This window comes from Rhynchophorus ferrugineus, unplaced genomic scaffold, assembly GCF_030347505.1.
Source record: "Rhynchophorus ferrugineus isolate W39M unplaced genomic scaffold, kcgeb_rfMv2 rfM9, whole genome shotgun sequence".
Lineage (NCBI taxonomy): Eukaryota > Metazoa > Arthropoda > Insecta > Coleoptera > Curculionidae > Rhynchophorus > Rhynchophorus ferrugineus.
In genome coordinates, this window is record NW_027472588.1 from 29803861 (window position 1) to 29822478 (window position 18618).

General features: G+C 33.8%; 1 protein-coding gene across 17 annotated transcripts in view; it reads left to right on the forward strand.

The window, feature by feature from the left end:
• The window catches only part of stai (stathmin), a 66836-nt gene that overhangs the window by 9734 nt on the left and 38484 nt on the right, over positions 1-18618 (forward strand). The window contains exon 1 of one of the 17 annotated variants that reach the window (XM_076414404.1): positions 18199-18339. The exons of the other annotated variants lie outside the window; for them this stretch is intronic. Coding sequence (XP_076270519.1) covers positions 18336-18339 — 4 coding nt within the window. The 5' untranslated portion in view covers positions 18199-18335. Of the gene's footprint in view, positions 1-18198; positions 18340-18618 lie in introns of those variants that run through there. 17 annotated transcript variants of the gene reach the window in all.

Here is an 18618-nt window from a genome sequence, read left to right on the forward strand (position 1 = left end):
TTCAATTCATTGTCTTCGAAGTTTTTTGACCCTCTAGGTCGTTCTTTTCCATTGGCATAAAAGTCATCACTTTTGAATTGTTGACACTAAATGCGACACATGGGATATCACATAGCGGCATCATTGTAAGAGTCTAGAAGCCTTAGAAAATAGAGCTTTGTTAGCGAATTTGTTTAAATCAAACAACAAAACTAAAGAAGGTCGAAAATGCTATTTTAAACCTTTCAACATTAACATTGTATACAGTGAATAACTCAATAATACTAAATGGAAAACTGTTATGTAGAACAAAAGCAGTAGTACTGTAGTACGTCGCGTTTTCAGCAATATATTTCACTGATGAAAAATACATCACCTAATCATTTTATGTTATATCTTATAGTCTCTTTTTTACCAACTATATATTTTATTCGCTTCCATGGAAAACGAACGAAACGAAAAGTGTGGCTTTAAAGCACAATAGGCCACATTAATTCTTGAAACTATACTTGAGGTAATTAATAACTTAACAATTTGAAAACTAACGGTAAAAATAATACCTTGGTAAAATTATTCATTTTAACTTCACTATTGATAAAATATATTTCTATTTCATCCTGTACACTGCTGCTTGTGAAAATAAAGGGGAGCAAAGGCGGAGAAGTGCCCTCGTTTATTGGGTTTTGAGTGCACTTAATCGACCTTAATATGTCAAGGTTTTTAACTGAATCGATTTATTATACTTTCCAGTGGAGTTAAGTTAGGGGGTGACGTTTTTCCGCCAGGTAGTTTTGAGAATGATTCATAGTTTTTCCTAATCGTGCGTGATGGTTCGTGTATACCTTTCCCCATCGGGCCCGATCGGTAATTAAGATTACGTTTTTTTCGAGTTCTTCAATTTTCCTGATTAAGTTTTTTATGGCCGAAAAATGACTGTATGTATTTTCGAATATTCCTGTGTGTATGGGAGTGATCTTGTGACATTTACTTGCCGTCATAGGTTATTTATGTTGGAACGAGGATATATTAGTTGTTTCAGATTTCGAATATTCATTTGCTTTATTTTAAGATATTCTATTATTCCGTGAACGCTAAATATCTTCCTACAAATGTTGTCAATAAAGTCTGATCTAATATTTCAATATTAGATTACTGCAAAATAGTTTCTGCTTCTGTCATTTCAAAATGTTGCAATAATAGTCTGAGATTATGGTGTTACTAGATCGGAGATAAATTGTTAACAAATAAAACAATTTCCATTGTTCAAAATACTTATCGTTTTGTTTTGATTAAGATTGATGGTAGCAAACACATTTAATATTCTCAACTTTAGTCAGTCATTATCCTTAAACCTTATCCTTGAAATATGAAACCGAATTAAGATGGCGTTTTTGGTTCTACTGCTGAGAAATGATTGAACTGCTTAAATTCATTAAACGCCTTAAAAAATTAATCATTCGTTATTCAACATAATCGTGGAAATTTGATGTGGAACTTTTTTGTTGAATGTTGAGCAACTGAGTTGAAAATGTACGTTTTATCAAGAAGTATTTGAAATGTTGCTTTAATTTTTGTAGATTAGTGTTGTTCCTTATTGATATATTAAACAAGTATTTTACATTTTGTAGTGTGTGAAATTTTATATTATAACTGAAACCAATTCGCCAAAAATATTTCAGTTTTATCGAAAATATGGTATATTTACGGTACAAAACTGTAAATTTGTGTTAATATCGTCGATAGCATAACTAGCTCAAGATAAAGACAATCTCATCAGCCAACAAAAAATATTTAGATAGAAATTGCAGAATTTGATAGAATATGGCATTCAAATTTGTTAATAAAAACACTGAAATTTTATAAAAAAAAGGAAAATAACACGTATTCATATTCGGTTATACAGTACGATGACTTATTTATCTTTCTTAAATATGTAATAGTTTTGATATTTTTTTGTTCATACAGTTTTGTTATTTTTTATTACAATAAATATATATTGATATAGAATATAGGAATATTGCTGTTAGTTACAATGTGAACGTTTCTATTATACCAAGAATATAATTTCATTGGTGTTTTGAATATTGTCATCCTTGCATAAATTTAACAATCAATTTGTAACACTATCGGGGAAAATTAACCATATTAAGTCGATTAATTTTATTTTGATTAATATCTACTACTTCGATATTTATATGCAAACAAGGAAAATGGGGGGAAATAAATGCTAAAATGATATTCTACATAAATCATGATGTATTGTCTGTTAGATTGGGTATCGATTTCATATTCCGAATACAATAGCCTTGTATATTTCAGTGAATTTATATATTGACGTATATTTACTGTTAATAATTTTCTTTTGTTATTTGATATGGAAACAGTTTAAATCTTTTTGTTTCAGGAAACTATGGTACATAGTTTTTAATTAACTTTTAATTTTCTTGTGTGTTTCATTTAACCGATGCTTTTCATAGCGCATATTTAGCTGGTGATATTTCATGTTTAGTTGGTAATTTTCTCTGCCTCGGTGTGGCAGTAACAATGGTCAAGGTGACGGAATTACTTTTACTGCTGGGATAGTCTCGAGTTCGAATTCGAATTTCTGTTTGCAATTGTTGTGTGGCTGTTAATAGGCACAACACAACTTTTGTAATAAGAAAGAAATAACCATCTCCGTCACACCAGTAACTAGGCTGGATGTATTCTGAACTCCTGCATATTTCTCTAGTTAAGCAATAGGTTCAACCACTGGAAAATCAAGGAGGTAGAATATGTGAAATACGTATGTAGATTGTTAATGAATCTGTCTAATAATATATTTTTTAATTCATTCAATTTCCTTTAATTAAAATATTGAACTTGATATTGATTGTGGACCGATTTCTATCGCCTAGTAATTGATTGCTGTCAGTTCCAATTTCGCATACGCATAGTGGAATATTCGATAATTGGTTATCCTGAAACTTTATTATGGCCATTTTCAGTATTAATTATATCTATTAACCAAAATACATTAAAACTGTTTTAATTTATCATTAATATAGAAAAGGTAAAATTGTTATTTAAGATTTCCGTTTGATTAACTGATTAATTTTAAATTTTTTCCGAAAATACGTGTCATCATTACCAATCAACAGAAACTGCTTTGCATTATATAAGAAATTGCTATATCTGTATTAGTTTTTTAATATATCATATGAATAAATTTTACCAGATGTGTTGGCAATTCCTTTACGGGTTATTCGCTAAAGAAAACACGTTGTTAGATAGTTAAAATTCAAAGTATTGAACATAAAGTACATGTTAAGTAAGAACAGATTTTCCCTTAAGCTAAACCATTCATCAAGCAAATGTTTAACTTCATCGAAAGGTGGTAGTCGAATGGAGCCAAGCCTGGAGAGTACGGCAGGTGCGATAAAACTGTCCATCCAAGTGACCCTAATAGTTCGTTGACTGATTTTGCTGTATGAACGGCGCGTTATCATGCTGCAAAATCACCTCATCATGTCCCTGAGCTTATTGTGGACATTTTTTATCAATGCACAGTTTAAATTGATCATTTGTTGTCAGTAGCGATCAGTATTAACTGTTTCTCCAGATTCTCCTGCGACCAAAGCGGCTTCACCAGGTGACAACCATGATTTTTTCGATTGAGATTTTCCAAATTTAAGCCATCACCTGCGACTATTCGATGCGGAACTTCGATGTTCTAATTATGTGTCTTCCTATCTTCCATGTTTCTACCAACTGTTTTTGAATTTATGTTGGATTTTAATCCAATAATATTCAAACGTTTTCGGCCAGGATGTCTTCTATGTTGAAATCATCGCATTTGAATTATCATAATCAAGTATCACATATTCTTACCAACAAATGATGACTTTCAGCGTTTTTGTTTTCATTTGATGAAATAGGAAGTTTGTAAACGGACGTCTTCAGACACAGTACTGACTTCAAACAAAAACAATCTATAAGGCTGTTTTTTTTGGCTGAACGCAATTTGTGTAGCATTGATGTTGATATCAATAGAAAGAAATTGGTGATTTGACTTTAGGAAAAGTTCATTAAATTATATAATACATATCACTCATTTGCTATGCGATTGAAAAAGTATTTGAAAACGAAGAAGTTTGCTCGGTTATCTTCCTGTACCCTTTTGGTGTGAATTAATTTTTGTGGATTCCTTTAGGATGTGAATTAATTTTGAACGCTTTTAAAATATAGTACCGACCACTGTTTTTTTTGTGCAACCTATTGATACTATTTGAATTTTACTTCGATTTCATATATTGGTAACTTTTAAAAATATTCCATCTACTTTGAATTGCTTTACTTATTGCTATTTAATGCTGTTGATGGGATCCCTTACTCTGAACCATTAATATGGCCCCGACGACGGTATTTACCGTCAATTTACCATCAACCAAATAGTGATCGGCAACTATTACGGTCGAAATTTGGAAAATTGCTATATGCGGTGAACGTGTTAAACATATTTTTATTAGTTTGAAACATTTTCTGTTCTCCAGATAGTTTTTTTGTTGTTTTGAAATTAGAGCTTCAAAAAATGCGAAAGCCAACGTTTCCAGGCTTTTTTTTATAGAATATGTTAGAGTAGGTTGTAGTTCTCTGTGTTAATTTCTTGTAGTTAGTTTTGTTGTCTCGTAATTTGCGACTGCAACTTTTTTTGTGAAAATTAACTTTAAAGTATCAACTAGTAAGAGTCGGGAATACTTTCTTGCTAGTTTAGTACCAAACTAAACGGCCAATGCTGGTGGCAAATAAAAAAGAACATAAAAACCGTACAGCAGCATTAAAAATTTCAGCGTACGCTGCGAGGGCGATCGTAACATCTGTCCGTTGTGCGAACCGTAATATTACGAGCTTCTGAAGCTGTCGAGGAGAAAAAGGGGGAGAAAGCAGACGCACCGATCGATAATGGAGAGACGTGAGTGGCTCTATTTCTGGAAGTAAAAGTGACATTGCCATTTTACGAACTTGAAAGTTTTCCAAGTTGGTAACCGCGTCGACTGGTCCTGTTTCCTCATTCAGCGAAGCCGTTCGTGCACGTATCGAATGTCAGAAGAATTATTTTAAGCGTATGCATAGAACAACGAACGGTAATCACTAGATTCTGGATTTTAAAGCACTCGTATCGATTGAAAAGTTCTCCACAACTTTTTTAAAATAAATCAATTTATTCGTTGGTATACGGGTATTCTACTGAAACAAGACATATTGAATGTATCTTGTTCTTTTCTTTTGCTTCTCTACACATTTGATTATGATAACACATTATGTTTGTGTTATATGCCTGATGATGAGCTAATGATAGAAGTTGATTTGAAATATTTAATAACGAATCAAAGGAATTTAAACAGAGGTTTGCTTCTATAAATAATTCTGTTAATTCAACAATCGAAGAACCTCTTAAATAATTTACAAGAAGTATGAAATGGAACATGCTTCGTAAAACTATTGATGTGGAAAAATGGAGCACAACAATCATAGACTCACAAAGCTTTCCAAAATATCGTATACAACTACAAAGGTCACCAGTGATTGTAATGATTTGAGCGGAGAAAATGATGAACTATGTTCGAAGCTACATTCTAAAAATTCAAAATGAAAATTTAAAGGGGAATAGTTCGGATAATACAAGGACACTCCGATTACAACTCCGATTTACACAAAAGTAATTGGGCGTGCTGTTACACCCTCCAGACTCCTTTGTAAACATCTAATGACGAAAATACCCCTCCGTTCCTGGCAGTGGATTAAGAAGCTGGACTGCGCCTGGGTCACTGAATGCTTTCCAGGAATGGAAACCCAACAACTTTACCTCGATAAGAAACATGCTTCGGTAGTCGTAGATTATCCAAAGATTCAAGCATTCAATTGCAAGCATGCATCCTCTGAAAGTGTATTGATTATTACCACAATTAGCAGTTCCCAAAAGTATAAAAAACATAAAACATATATAATGTAATGTATTTGTAATTTAGAAATTTGATTCAATACAAATTAGGTCTTTTCGTTCCAATTTATCGGGTAACATATTTAAATTGTTTATTGTAAACGTTGAGGAAAAACTAATTTCTATTTTTCCTAACAGATAGGCCTTGACATCGCAAGAAATAGCAAAAACATATTTCATCTTTTGACATCTCTACACAACTAAACATCGACTTGTGTTCCTCAGGGATTAACAATAAAATGTTCAATAGACGCGGTTTGCATTTGCGAATTTCCGCTGAAAGGATTAAAAATGACCAGAATTGATCAATAGGAAAGGCGTTATTTTTAGTAAGACGATTTTTGAGCGACTCTCTTTCCTCCTATGTAACCAAACTTAAACTCTGCTTAATTTTTTTTACGTAATAATTTAAAGGAAATAAAGTACTCGTTTGTTTTGTTTTAATTTTTCGAAGAAACATTTACTTCTATCTGTGTTATAGGGAACTAATTTTTTTGGATATATTTTAAAGTCTTCTTTTTGACCAACGAGGGTATATCTAGACTGGACCTACAGTTTAACGTGGGCTCCCAACCACGGTCCTCAACATTAAGCCTACCGACTGGCGAGTGACCAACTTAGGAATCATCCCAGAAGACATCCGGTCTTACCCAGCCTGGTTACTGGAGTGACTGGGATGGTTATTCTTTCCGGATTTTCCACTGTTGCCTAGAAAGACATTTACCATTACAATTATCTACATAAAGTACGTCCATTCCGCAACAGGATTCGAACCCGCGGCTATGGCAACAATAGGAGGAAAAGTATAATCTTGAAACATATTCTATAAGAACCAGGCTTGGTTGGCTTTTTTACTTTCTTAACTTTCTTAATGATGTAAAACTGTTTTCAAAAGAGGTTTGTGAAATTCTCTTGATTCAGTTTATCGTCCAGAAATCTTAAAAGTGATACAACGACAGAATTATGGTTTTACCGCGACAAGGACAAAAGGTCAAAATAAACTAAATTTAAATAATTTTGGTAACCTATTATTATGTAGATATTACATACTTTAGGTTCAAAAAGTGAAATTATTATATTATGAAAATTATTATGTAGATATTACATACTTTAGGTCAAAATAAACTAAATTTAAATAATTTTGGTAACCTATTATTATGTAGATATTACATACTTTAGGTTCAAAAAGTGGTCAGAAGGAGCCATGTCCATGTGAATACGACGGGTGAGTTCATGACGTATTTTGAAATATTTATGATGTTTTTCATCAACGTCCAACCATAGATACAGATAGCATAACTTTTTTTGACGAGAATATTTCGATTACATCTTCAGTTAAAATGCTCTTTCAAGACATGATTATCAAGATACTTCTATCGATGGTGAATTTCGGTGCAAAATTACTGAATCGAAGTTTTCTTTCTGATCAACACAAACATGCTAGTTACTACTAAACATGTAAGTTGTTAGTCATTGTTTAGTTGAACGTATCTTCCATCTTGAGTTCTTTTAAATCGGCTGTATTTATCAAAATGAATGGCATCAAACTTGGTTAGCGTAGCGGTCAAGGCGACAGGACAATCTTTCTACTTTTGCGATAGTCGCGGGTTCGAATCTTCTCATCTTAAGTTGGGACACTGGTGTAAATTTTTGTTTGTGGATTGTCATATCATAATTATAAGGCAGGAAAATCTGACAAGGAACATGATACTAGTAACGCCAATAACCAGGCTGGGTAAGACCGGATATCTTCTGGGATGATCCAAGTTATTCAGTCACCAGTCGGTTGGCTTAATACCGAGAATTGTGCTTCGGAGTCTACGTTAAGCTGTAGATCCAATCCAGATAAACCCTAGTTAGTATTAAAGTTGAATGTTTTGTTACTTTCTTGAGCCATTACAGGAAATTTATTTCTTCATTAATTAGATTCGAATCATAGAGAGCAATGGAGATATTACACCGTCAAATAAATAAATTAAATGAAGTAGAAAACATGGACGGATCTTAATTAAGACATATCCCCATACTGTTCCCGTCGCTATAAAGAAAACGCGCTTTTTATTTCATTTTCTTCCCCCGGTTGTTTTCCTCTTTAACCTTACTCTCCCGGCCTGTCCCCCATTCCCGCTCGTACCCCGGCACTATGTATTCTGGCGGCTGTAAATTCCCCACTCTGGTTATTAGGGATGAAATTGTGTTATAGTCCCCCTAGTCGTCCGTGTTGCGGGAACAAGGGGGGAGGGGGACTTGTCGTGAAAACTTTTTCTATTTTCCCCGTCTTATTTCCGGCGTTGGTAGTTTTTTTACGCCCTTGCGGGGCGCATAAACAGGGTGGTCGATGGCGCGTAGGGTGCAGAACGTCCTTTAATATTTATACTTGTTCTGACGGGATGAATTTTTCACATCCCGGGAATGATAATGGAATTTGTCGTTTTATTTCGGTTAAGACGACAGGTTTTCGACGGTGTAACGCCAATGGATCGGCGTCTTGTTGCCGGGCGGATGGCGTGCGTGGTCGCGGGCTTGGGGGTGGTAAAGGGGGGAGGCGGAAAAGGAGTTTCGCGACGAGAGCCGGGAAATTCCGGGAGCTGCTGTGCGTATTATTAGTCTGTAATTCGCGTTTCGTGTCATAATTAACACTTTTTTTTGCGAGAGTGGGAGGAAATATTTTTTGCCGTAATGAGTAATTAACTAAATTAAGGATATTCATTGCAGATTTTTATTATCCTCAGTTTGAGAAAGAAAAATACGTCGGTATATTTTATAAACAATTTATAGGGGCCTAATGAAGGATAAAGTAACAAATATTAAAATAAACGGGTGGGATACATATCATTTCGAATAAGTAGTACAGTCTACCCAGTAAGAAGAGTTCAAATTATAGTTAGTGGTGTAGGTATATTACGTCTATTATTTATTCTCTCTTATTCCATGTATATATTTCTTCTTTTTTTCTCATCACACGAGGTTCCAATATCAGCCATAAGAAACCTCCAACTTTATCTTAACAAAGTCGAATTGTGGTTGAAAACGTGCCGTATCAAAGCAAATGAGACAAAATATACCCATGTGACATTCACCCTTTGTAGAAGAATATCTGACTCAGTAAAATTGAATAAACATGAACTTTAAATATCTGGGAATGCATTTCGATCGCCGTTTGACATGGAAAAATATATGGTGACAAAACGCAAAACGTAAATCTAAATTATTATTAGATAACAAGGTTTTGCTGTATAAGTCAATACTTAGGCCAATTTGGACCTATGGTATTGAATTGTGCGGTACTACTAGCAAATCCATAAAAAATTATATAGCTGAACTCAATAATACTTATTGCCCTACTTACACTGACTCAATATTGAGGTCTTGTCTTATTTTTTTACTTTTCATCCTATTCATCTTCATCACATCGCTTTCTTTGATAATACCCACGTTTCATATTGGAATGTTAGGATTACAAACTGTAATAAGTAAAATAAAAATAATTGTAGAAAAACTGTTTGTTAAATTTTTTTGTATAGCATATGCTCATATACATTTTTCTTCTTTAATTTCTCTCTTTGTTCCTCTTTTGGATTAGTTACAATACAATTTTGCTTCGTCGCTGAAGATTACGATTTTTTATTTGTTTAAGCTTGTTTAATTGCTTCAATCGTTTGATTGCTAAACCCCCATATTGTGCACGTTATCGAAGGTCTGTCCCCACGCATTAACTATTGCCGCGTAATCTAAATTTATAATATGAACTTTCTTAGTGACTAATATGTATAACTACTGACACGTTCAAGAAATAAAGAAATGTATGATCATATAAGGTTTGGAGAATATTAGATATATCATCATGTCATCCTGAATCATGTTAAAATATGATTTATTAAACTTTTGAAGTCATCACCAAGCTACCAATCGTTGAACGGTGGAAAATATATTATACACGTAATTTTTGTTTGTATATTCCGATGCCTCTTATCAAAAATTAATGGATTTAAATCAAAATGAAGGGAAATATATACTTTTTATTTACAAGTACAGTTAGGATTAGGGCGATATACGTTATTTAACGTTGAATTGGTGATTCCACCTAAATAATTGAATACGAACGCAATATTAATTTCAAAATTTTAAGTTGATATTAATATTTAAAGTAAAATCTTTTGATATTTTGAAATATTTATTTTGAAAATGTTACTAACGCTATATTATGCAATATCATCAACATAATCCCATATCACTAATGTTGTGTTAACATAACTTATTTTTTTCTCTCCTTCTATTTGAGTTTTAGCTAAGTAAAAGTCAGCATAGAAGCTTTTCAAATACATCATTTGTTTCTAGATTCATATGTTAATGAAAGTCGAACAAATTCTTAGGAAACTTAATACGAAACTATGATGGTTTGTCATTGAAGACAAATAATGTAGTGGGAGACCAAAAGTATATGGAGGTCATTGGAGATAGTTTACAATTGACATTAAAATCATTCTAGAAGTAAAAATGCGATTGATGCTAACTCAAACTACCACTTGTTCCTGTCGGTGGCTTGACTGAATAGTCACTTCGGTCAAAGGAAATAAAAATTAGATCGAACTTGGATGGTCTCAAAAGACAATGTTTTTTTAGAATAAATTTAAGGGGGTATTCCAACTTAGAGTAGAGAAATTAGAGTAGATTAGAATTCATATTTTCCAAGCTTAAGAATATGCCGTTACGAGGATTCTTCAAAATCTAGATCATCTAGATTTTGGAGATATACCTGTTTTTGTAACACGGCATCTAAAAGCGAAACTTGCCGGTTTGGTTGGCGCAGATGTAAAGGCGACGGAACGGTCCACCTACTGTTACTATAGTCGCGGGTTCGAATTCTGCTGGGGCATGGTCGTAATTTTATATTTGTGATTGTTTAATATTTGTGATTGTCCTAGGCAAAAGTGTCAAATTCGACAAGGAAAATGATCCCAGTCATGCCAATAACCAGGCTGTATGTCTTCTGGGATGATTTCTAAACTGGTCACTCGCCTGTTGGTAGGCTTAGTGTCGAGGATCGTGGTTCGGAGCCCACGTTAAAGAGTAGGTCCAGTCCAGATAAACCCTCGTTGGTAAAAAGGAGACTTTAAAATACAAAAAAAGCGAAACTTTAAAGATGTTTTTCTCAAAACTGCCTTTTTGAGAACGGTTGATATATCTCAAGTTTTCTTGAACTGATTTGCTTGAAATTTGGCGCGAACCTACTCTATACATTCTTTTATCTACTGTAATAAAATTAGGGTGAATTGTGATTTTTTTTAATTATATATTTTTTTTCGAACAGCCGTATTTTGATGAAAAAAACATTGACTTGTTTTTACTTCGATACGACAGAAGATCCCCTTAATTAAGTTGGAAGTACGTTAGGGTTGTGGTTTTGGTTGCCGAGAAAAATACCAATATATTTTTTAGATATTCATTTAGAAAAATTAAAATTATATTTAGATATTTTTAAAAAATTTCGATATATCGGAGAAAAAAATCGATACTTTATGAAAGACATAACACATATACAAAAATATTGATATATTGGCACCAGAAATGTCGATATTCTCTAAGCATTTTAAAAATAATTATAAAGTGTTTAAAATATTTAAGAAATATCTTGTCTTTTTTTTTTGAAACAATCAAAACAAATATTGGCTAATAAAAATATCGATATTTTTTCGGCATCCCTAAAATACATTGTACCAATCTTCCGAATAAAGCTCAAAGCTCCGAAAAGAACATCCTAACAGGTCAATTATCAACAGTCCCCGGCCTGACACATAGACGGCGCTACTAGAATTAAATCCATATGTTTTTTAGTTAGCGCCAACCGTCAAAAGATGCGTGTATAAATTTGACAACTGTCGGATCATTGGTTTGTGAATTATAGCATTTTAAGCGAGACAACTTTTGTTATTGTGAAAAAAATGGATAAAAAGAATTTCGCGTATTGATAAAATATTGCTTTTTCAAGGGAAAAAATATAGTTGAAGCAAAAACTTGCCTTGATGCCGAGTTTCCAGACACTGCCCCAGGAAAATCAACCATCAAGGATTGGTATGCTAAGTTTAGACGTGGTGAAATGAGCACCGAAGACGGTGAATGCAGTGGACGCCCAAAAGAGGTTACTACTGACGAAAACATTTAAAAAATTCACAAAATGATTTTGAATGACCGTAAATTGAAATTTAATGAAATAGCAGACACTAAGGATATCAACTGATCGTGTACATCATATCATTCACGAATATTTGAGCAATAGAAAGCTCTGTGCAAAGTGGGTGCCGCGCGAGCTCATTTTTGACTAAAAAGAACGACGAGTTGATGATTCGGAGCAGTGTTTGAAGATGATCAAGCGTAATAAACTCGAGTTTTTGCGTCCATATGTGACAGTGGATGAAACATGGCTTCATCATTTCACTCCGTAGTCCAATCGACAGTCATCAGTGGACTGCACATGATGAACCCGCTCCAAAGCGTGGGAAAACGCGCTTTTCAATTGCGCTGTTATAATATACCGTATCTGCATATTTTTTGTTGCGTTATAGTTTTTAGGCATTGTGACTGATATCAATCTAAACAAAAAAAAATGTTGGTCGAATATCATAAATGATTCATTCCCGATTCAAACGGAGGGTAATTACGAGGTATCGGCGAGAGACCTAGACAATTTTTACTGCTTAGGCGCAACCATTCGTCGGGCGCCGTTCGTCCAATAAAGCGACCTCTCGGCCCATCCAGCCCCGATGACTCACCACCACCGGTCGGGGACCAGAGAGGCGAACCAAACTCCCCTCCCCCCTTTCTGAGTGGCGCCGTCTGTGTTCGTGGCCGCAGACGGGGGGATTCCGAGGGGGCAGCCCGGCAGGAGCCGGCTCCGGGTCGTTCAACTCCCGGAAATGGCTGCGCTCAACGATTGATTTTTTCCCATAGCCCGGGGATCGTTTCCCGGTTCAAGTTGTATCTGGATAAAATGGCAGATACTGCATTTTGCTCTCTAATATCGACTTTAGACTAATCTCGGAAGTTACAGTTTTCGGATATTTAAAACAACACACAGAATGAAGTAGATACCGCAAGAGAATGACTCAAAATAGAATGTTTGTTTCCAAAATAAACAGGTTTATTTTGTGTTAGGCGATCAGAACAGTCGATGAAACAATTGCAGTGATGTAATTCGTTTAGTAACCTTTTTGACTCCTTTTGCATGTTTCTCAACATATTTGATTCATTAACTGCTAAGCTGTTGCCTTGCTTAGCTAATTTCATTGGTTTTATTGACTATTGACTTATTGGTTTTTCGTCCAATAAGTCTTACAATTCATTGTCTTCGAACTGTTATTGACATCAAAATCATCATTTTTAAATCGTTGAGACCAAAACCGACTATTGGGATATGATGGGCTTCGCCAGCATACCTTATCGAATCAAAGAAACAGCAGGTGATGAATGTCGAAAATGCAATTTTGTGCCTTCCACGATTAGCGTAGTCTATATACAGTGAATAATTCAATAACTTTAAATGAAAAACTATTATTGCGTGTAGAGAAATGTCAAAATCATCGAATTTGACAGGTACCAATAGATATAGCTGATCAAAATACATACATACAATATAATATATTACAAAGCAGCAACATACAAGAAATTTAATTTAACTGTATCTAAAACGCATCTATGCTTGTAGAAATTTATAAGAATGTTTCAATCTTTAAATAATATCGGGAGGATAAGCTCTGGGAGGTCGGAAATAATTCGAAGACGAAGGATTGGAGGCGATAAAATTGCGAGCCAACAAAATGTAGTCGTATAATCATTGGGCGTTACACAGTCAAATCCGTGGGAAATATTCACAGACAATGCAATTGGGTGTTTTACGAACTGAAGCAGAGTGAGACAATGAAAAGTGGGTTTTCTTTTACAGCAGTTAAGGCTTTTATTGATGTAAAATACATGTTCTTCGATAACTCTAAACTGAAAAATAAGTTTAGATATTTTTATATAGATATTATAGATTTATTTCACCATTTAATTCAACTTCAACTTGTTTTACTTTTTTATACTATTATTCCTATACTTTTGTTCTATTTTTATACTGTTTATTCTTTTCTATGGTATTTTGTATTTCCTAATAATGAATTTAGCCAGTATATATTTTAGTATAACTAGGATGTAAGCAATGCATTATATGTGTTATTACATTTATGCTTAGTGCTCACTTTGATTATGATTTATTTTCAAAGGTAATAAAGGGATTCGTAGAAAGGAACACATCAATAGCTTACATTTCTGTTAAAAGAAGTGGTGGTTAAAACACTGTAGTAACATTACTGATTGGAATAAGAAACAGGGAATGAAATTAAATGTTATGAAGACCACAGATGTGGATTTCAGTTATTAAAAAATATTATTTACCGATTATTACATGGCTCTATAGTAATTTCGTATGCGAACAGACAATTGGTCATGGCACTGCATGTCAAGTGAGAAAATACCAAGTGAAATTGCGTGAACATAAAAATAGAAGTACCACAATTACTCGTAAGGTATAAAATCCTTTTGAACTAGGATAATTAAGCCATGTGTGAAGAAACTGCAAATTTTTAAGCTTATGTGGAATACACCAGTGGGATCGCAGCCATCAATTTCTTATTTTAACCTTATATTGTGCCGAAATCTAGGTTTAAAGAACAATACTAATGAAAATGACTAGATAATGAAAACTAGTTCTGTTGAAAAATTGTGAAGAAATTGTTAATATTATTTTTACTTGTGTACATGTTTTTTTGCAGACTTTAATACCTTTGATATTAAGTTTTCAGAAACCTTTGTATTTTATTAAAGGTGTTATTAAAGATATAAAGTTACAAGAATTTCGTGATGCCTCCTACTGGTCATTAAAATACCAACAATAGAATAACAATGGCAAACAAAATAGCACAACAATCACCTTAAATATACATTTCTTCAAAATTAGTGACTAATTACGGATCATTGTAAGATATTAAGAATGTAACTAAAGTTTCGTGAGTAATTTAAATTCAATATGAAAATAAGATCGAATAACATGTGAGTACGAGAACATGATCAAAATGGTTTTAGAAGTCATTTTGTAAATATGGATAAGGTAAGATAGATAAGACCACCAGGATTGTAAATCGAAACAAGAGGCTAAAGTATTTCGAGTAAACCCTAATAGGCAAAAAGAGACGGTGTAATATAACTAAAAAGGGTTTTTTAAGGGCCTCCGAAACGAGTTTGTCTTTAGAAATTGACGAAGAACGTATTAGGGTTGGTTTTTTGGGATACAAAAGGAAGTTTGTTCGTAGATTACCTTCAAACTGACAGACCAAATCTGGAATACATCAAGGTAATTAGAGGAGAAATATATTTTAACATTTACGTCTTTGTTTCTGTGGTATACCAGTTTATGGATTTTCTATAGTTCGTTGCTTATTAAGTATTAGTAATAAAAAGCAATGGGTTACGACAAAGCTTTCATATGGATAAAGTTACAAGAAGTGTCGTAAATCTCGCAAAATTAATTAATTTTACGATGCCCTCTCCATGCCATTAAAATACCAAAAATAGAACAACAATACAACACAAAATGGCACAATAATCATCCCAGACAATATACATTTCATCAAAGATCACGCCAAGATCATTTCTGGGAGATTAACGACCGTATCCAGATTAACCACGATTATAATATCTGTTCGCTGCCATATCGTTATCCGTTCCGATGTATCCTAAAGCGTGAGCATCGCGCTTTAATTTTCTTAATCCTGCGGAATCCCACCGTATTCGACGAACAAGTCCCTCGCCTGTTGTAACGCAATTCATTCCCCGCCCATAACGCCACCGCCAACTACCCCCATCGCTAATTCATTTAAGGCAGAATTTAATTACACATCGCGCCGTTCTCCTCGACACGTCTCCGTTTTCTTTGTTCGGGGTCGTCCTCGCGCGCCAATGACAGAGATGAAAGGTGATGTTCGCCGGCCCGGAAAATATGGCGAAAATGGCGAAGTCGCCCACTACCCGGGGAAGCCGGCCATATTTCTCCCGTCTCCCTCTCGGAGCACGCGGAGGATTTTTATGGCGAGTTGAGGGATTGAGGTTCCGACGAAGAATTTTTATTAGAGTAATCTGAGGGCGCCGAAGTCTCCGTTTAGGGGTTGCGGATGGACCTCGGAGCGAGATTGAACCGGAGTTCGATATTTTGTGGGGGTGTAATTCTGATTTCTATCAATCGGGAGGAAATCAAACTCCATTTTTTATGTTGTGTGTAAGTGGGAATATTTTTTCTATTTATTACTGTTTTTTTCAACATATACAAGTTAGTTGGTTTGGTTCGCTTCAGTTTTCTAATTTCCTTCGTATTGTCCAGTAATTATATTGCTTCTACGTTGTTGTGATTTAATAATTTTTAATATTTTACGGCATAATCTTGGATAACTTTCGAGGTAATCGTGCAGTTCTTTGTCGGTTATGTAGCGATACATATTGGTAATTAATCGAATAATTTTATTTTGACTGTGTAGGATTGCTTACTAGTTGATTGCAGACACACTTAAATAAAATGAATAAGACTTCTATTTAGTTTGGTTGTGTTTGATGAGAGTTATGTTTTTACTGATAATTAGCTAAAGATGTTGGTTTTATTTTAAAAAACAATTAAATTCAATGTGAATACAATTACACAAGTATACAAGTATTATAAGGTAAATTGGGGGGTGGTATCCAAATCAGCAGAAGTAATCGATTATCGTGCCTTCATCCCAAAATCTTAGGTGTCGCTTTTCGATTTTTGCTATATCTTGGTGTGGCCGCTCTCCTTGCTCGTCGCTCGTGTCTCAAGTTTTGCTGCAGAAAATAGGATGTGAATGTAGAATATGTATTTTGGGTTAATTTGTGCAACAAATTGTCGATTTCAACGTACTTGTAATCCGGTGATTTGTGGTTACCGAGAAAGTTGTGAACAACACATTGAAACGGTTCCCATGCTGCTCCTTCATCAGGCGTTAAACATTTTATCATTGCTAGCTGGTGATGAAGACGAAGTTCTTAAGGTTCCAAATGATGTTTAATGTAACGTCATTAACTGACAGCCGTTATAAGAGCGCAGTGGTACCACCATACGCGAACTTGAAAACTAGAACCAATGTTGACACACGGATTGAAAATCTTAATTGTAATCTGCTCGGGCCCAAAAGTTGACCAGAATTTGTAAAGTTGTGTTATCAACATTTTAAGAGAATTTGAATTGAAAGTTGAAATTTTTAACTATGCAAATGTACTAATATAACTTTATTTTCCATTAAATAACTGAATATAATATAAAAAAAAGCTTTAACTGAGATGTTGAAAACATTAATGAAAACGAAATAAAAAAATAAAGTTTATGCAAAATATAGTATTGTAATATAGTATATTTCAATATCGAAAAAAAAACGGCGTATTTCATCGGTGTATATCCTTTGAATTTGGTTTTTCCAGAGTACCAAATGTTTCTTATATTATATGTGTACATAGCATATTCCAAACATGTACAATAATGCATTCTATATTATTATCCAACGTATATGCTTATACATCTTTTTTTAGTCTGATCTACTTAGCGTTTTATTTAATATGACATTTTCCATTTAACTTACCATCGAGATGGATACCGAGGTGTTCTACTGATTCTGATTGAGGAATTAAGTATTCCTCAAGTGGTTTAATTATGTTTGTCATTCCGCCGCAGGTCATAATTGGCATGAACGAATGCCGAACTATTAAGTTATATTTTCAAGTCTATAGTCTAATTGTGAATCTTGTCGATCGCCACTTGAATTCTTTATATATCTGTAGATAGAGATATGTCCTGTGCCATAATAACTGCGTCGACGGCAGATGCCTCAAGCATTGTTTCTTTTGTTAGTCCATAGAGCCTTCTAAATATAGCTTATAAATATCTGATAAATTATAAATAATTGATATAAGCGAGACAATGTACTTCTACAAGAAAATATAAGCGTAATATTAAGAGTACTTTGTTTTTTTTGCGATGTTGATTCACCTGATGTCCTTCAGATATAAATTCTCTCGTTATATTATCGATATTTATCTGATATGAATCATATACCGCAATGTTATTTTATTTAAATTTTTATTATAATTGTTGTTGATGTGGAAAAGTTTTATAGATTTTATTTAATCCCCACAATTTAATCAATAGATGACACATCAGATAAAAAATGTTTAATAAGTAGTAAACTTCAGAGAATACCGACTAAAATTTCGTATTATAAATTGTAGTTTTGAACGATAGGTTCGTTATTTTAAAACAGTAAGAAAGTAACAGGAACTTGAAATGGGTGAGTGATTAGTATTTTTATATACAAATTAACCATCATTGGGCAGTATTGAATTTGCAATTGATTATATAGAATTATATAGATGGGTTTTTGCGGCTGAGACTGTTGTAGTAGTTGACTGTTGTACCACATTTTATTGCCAGTCAAAGACAAATATTCTTTTTTTTTGACTGGCAAGCACTGAAATTGTCATGTTAAAATGGGTCGAAATATCATTTCTATTCAATTCGTATGGTAGCCATATTCATTCCATTTTGGATATTTTCCATCGTATTGCTG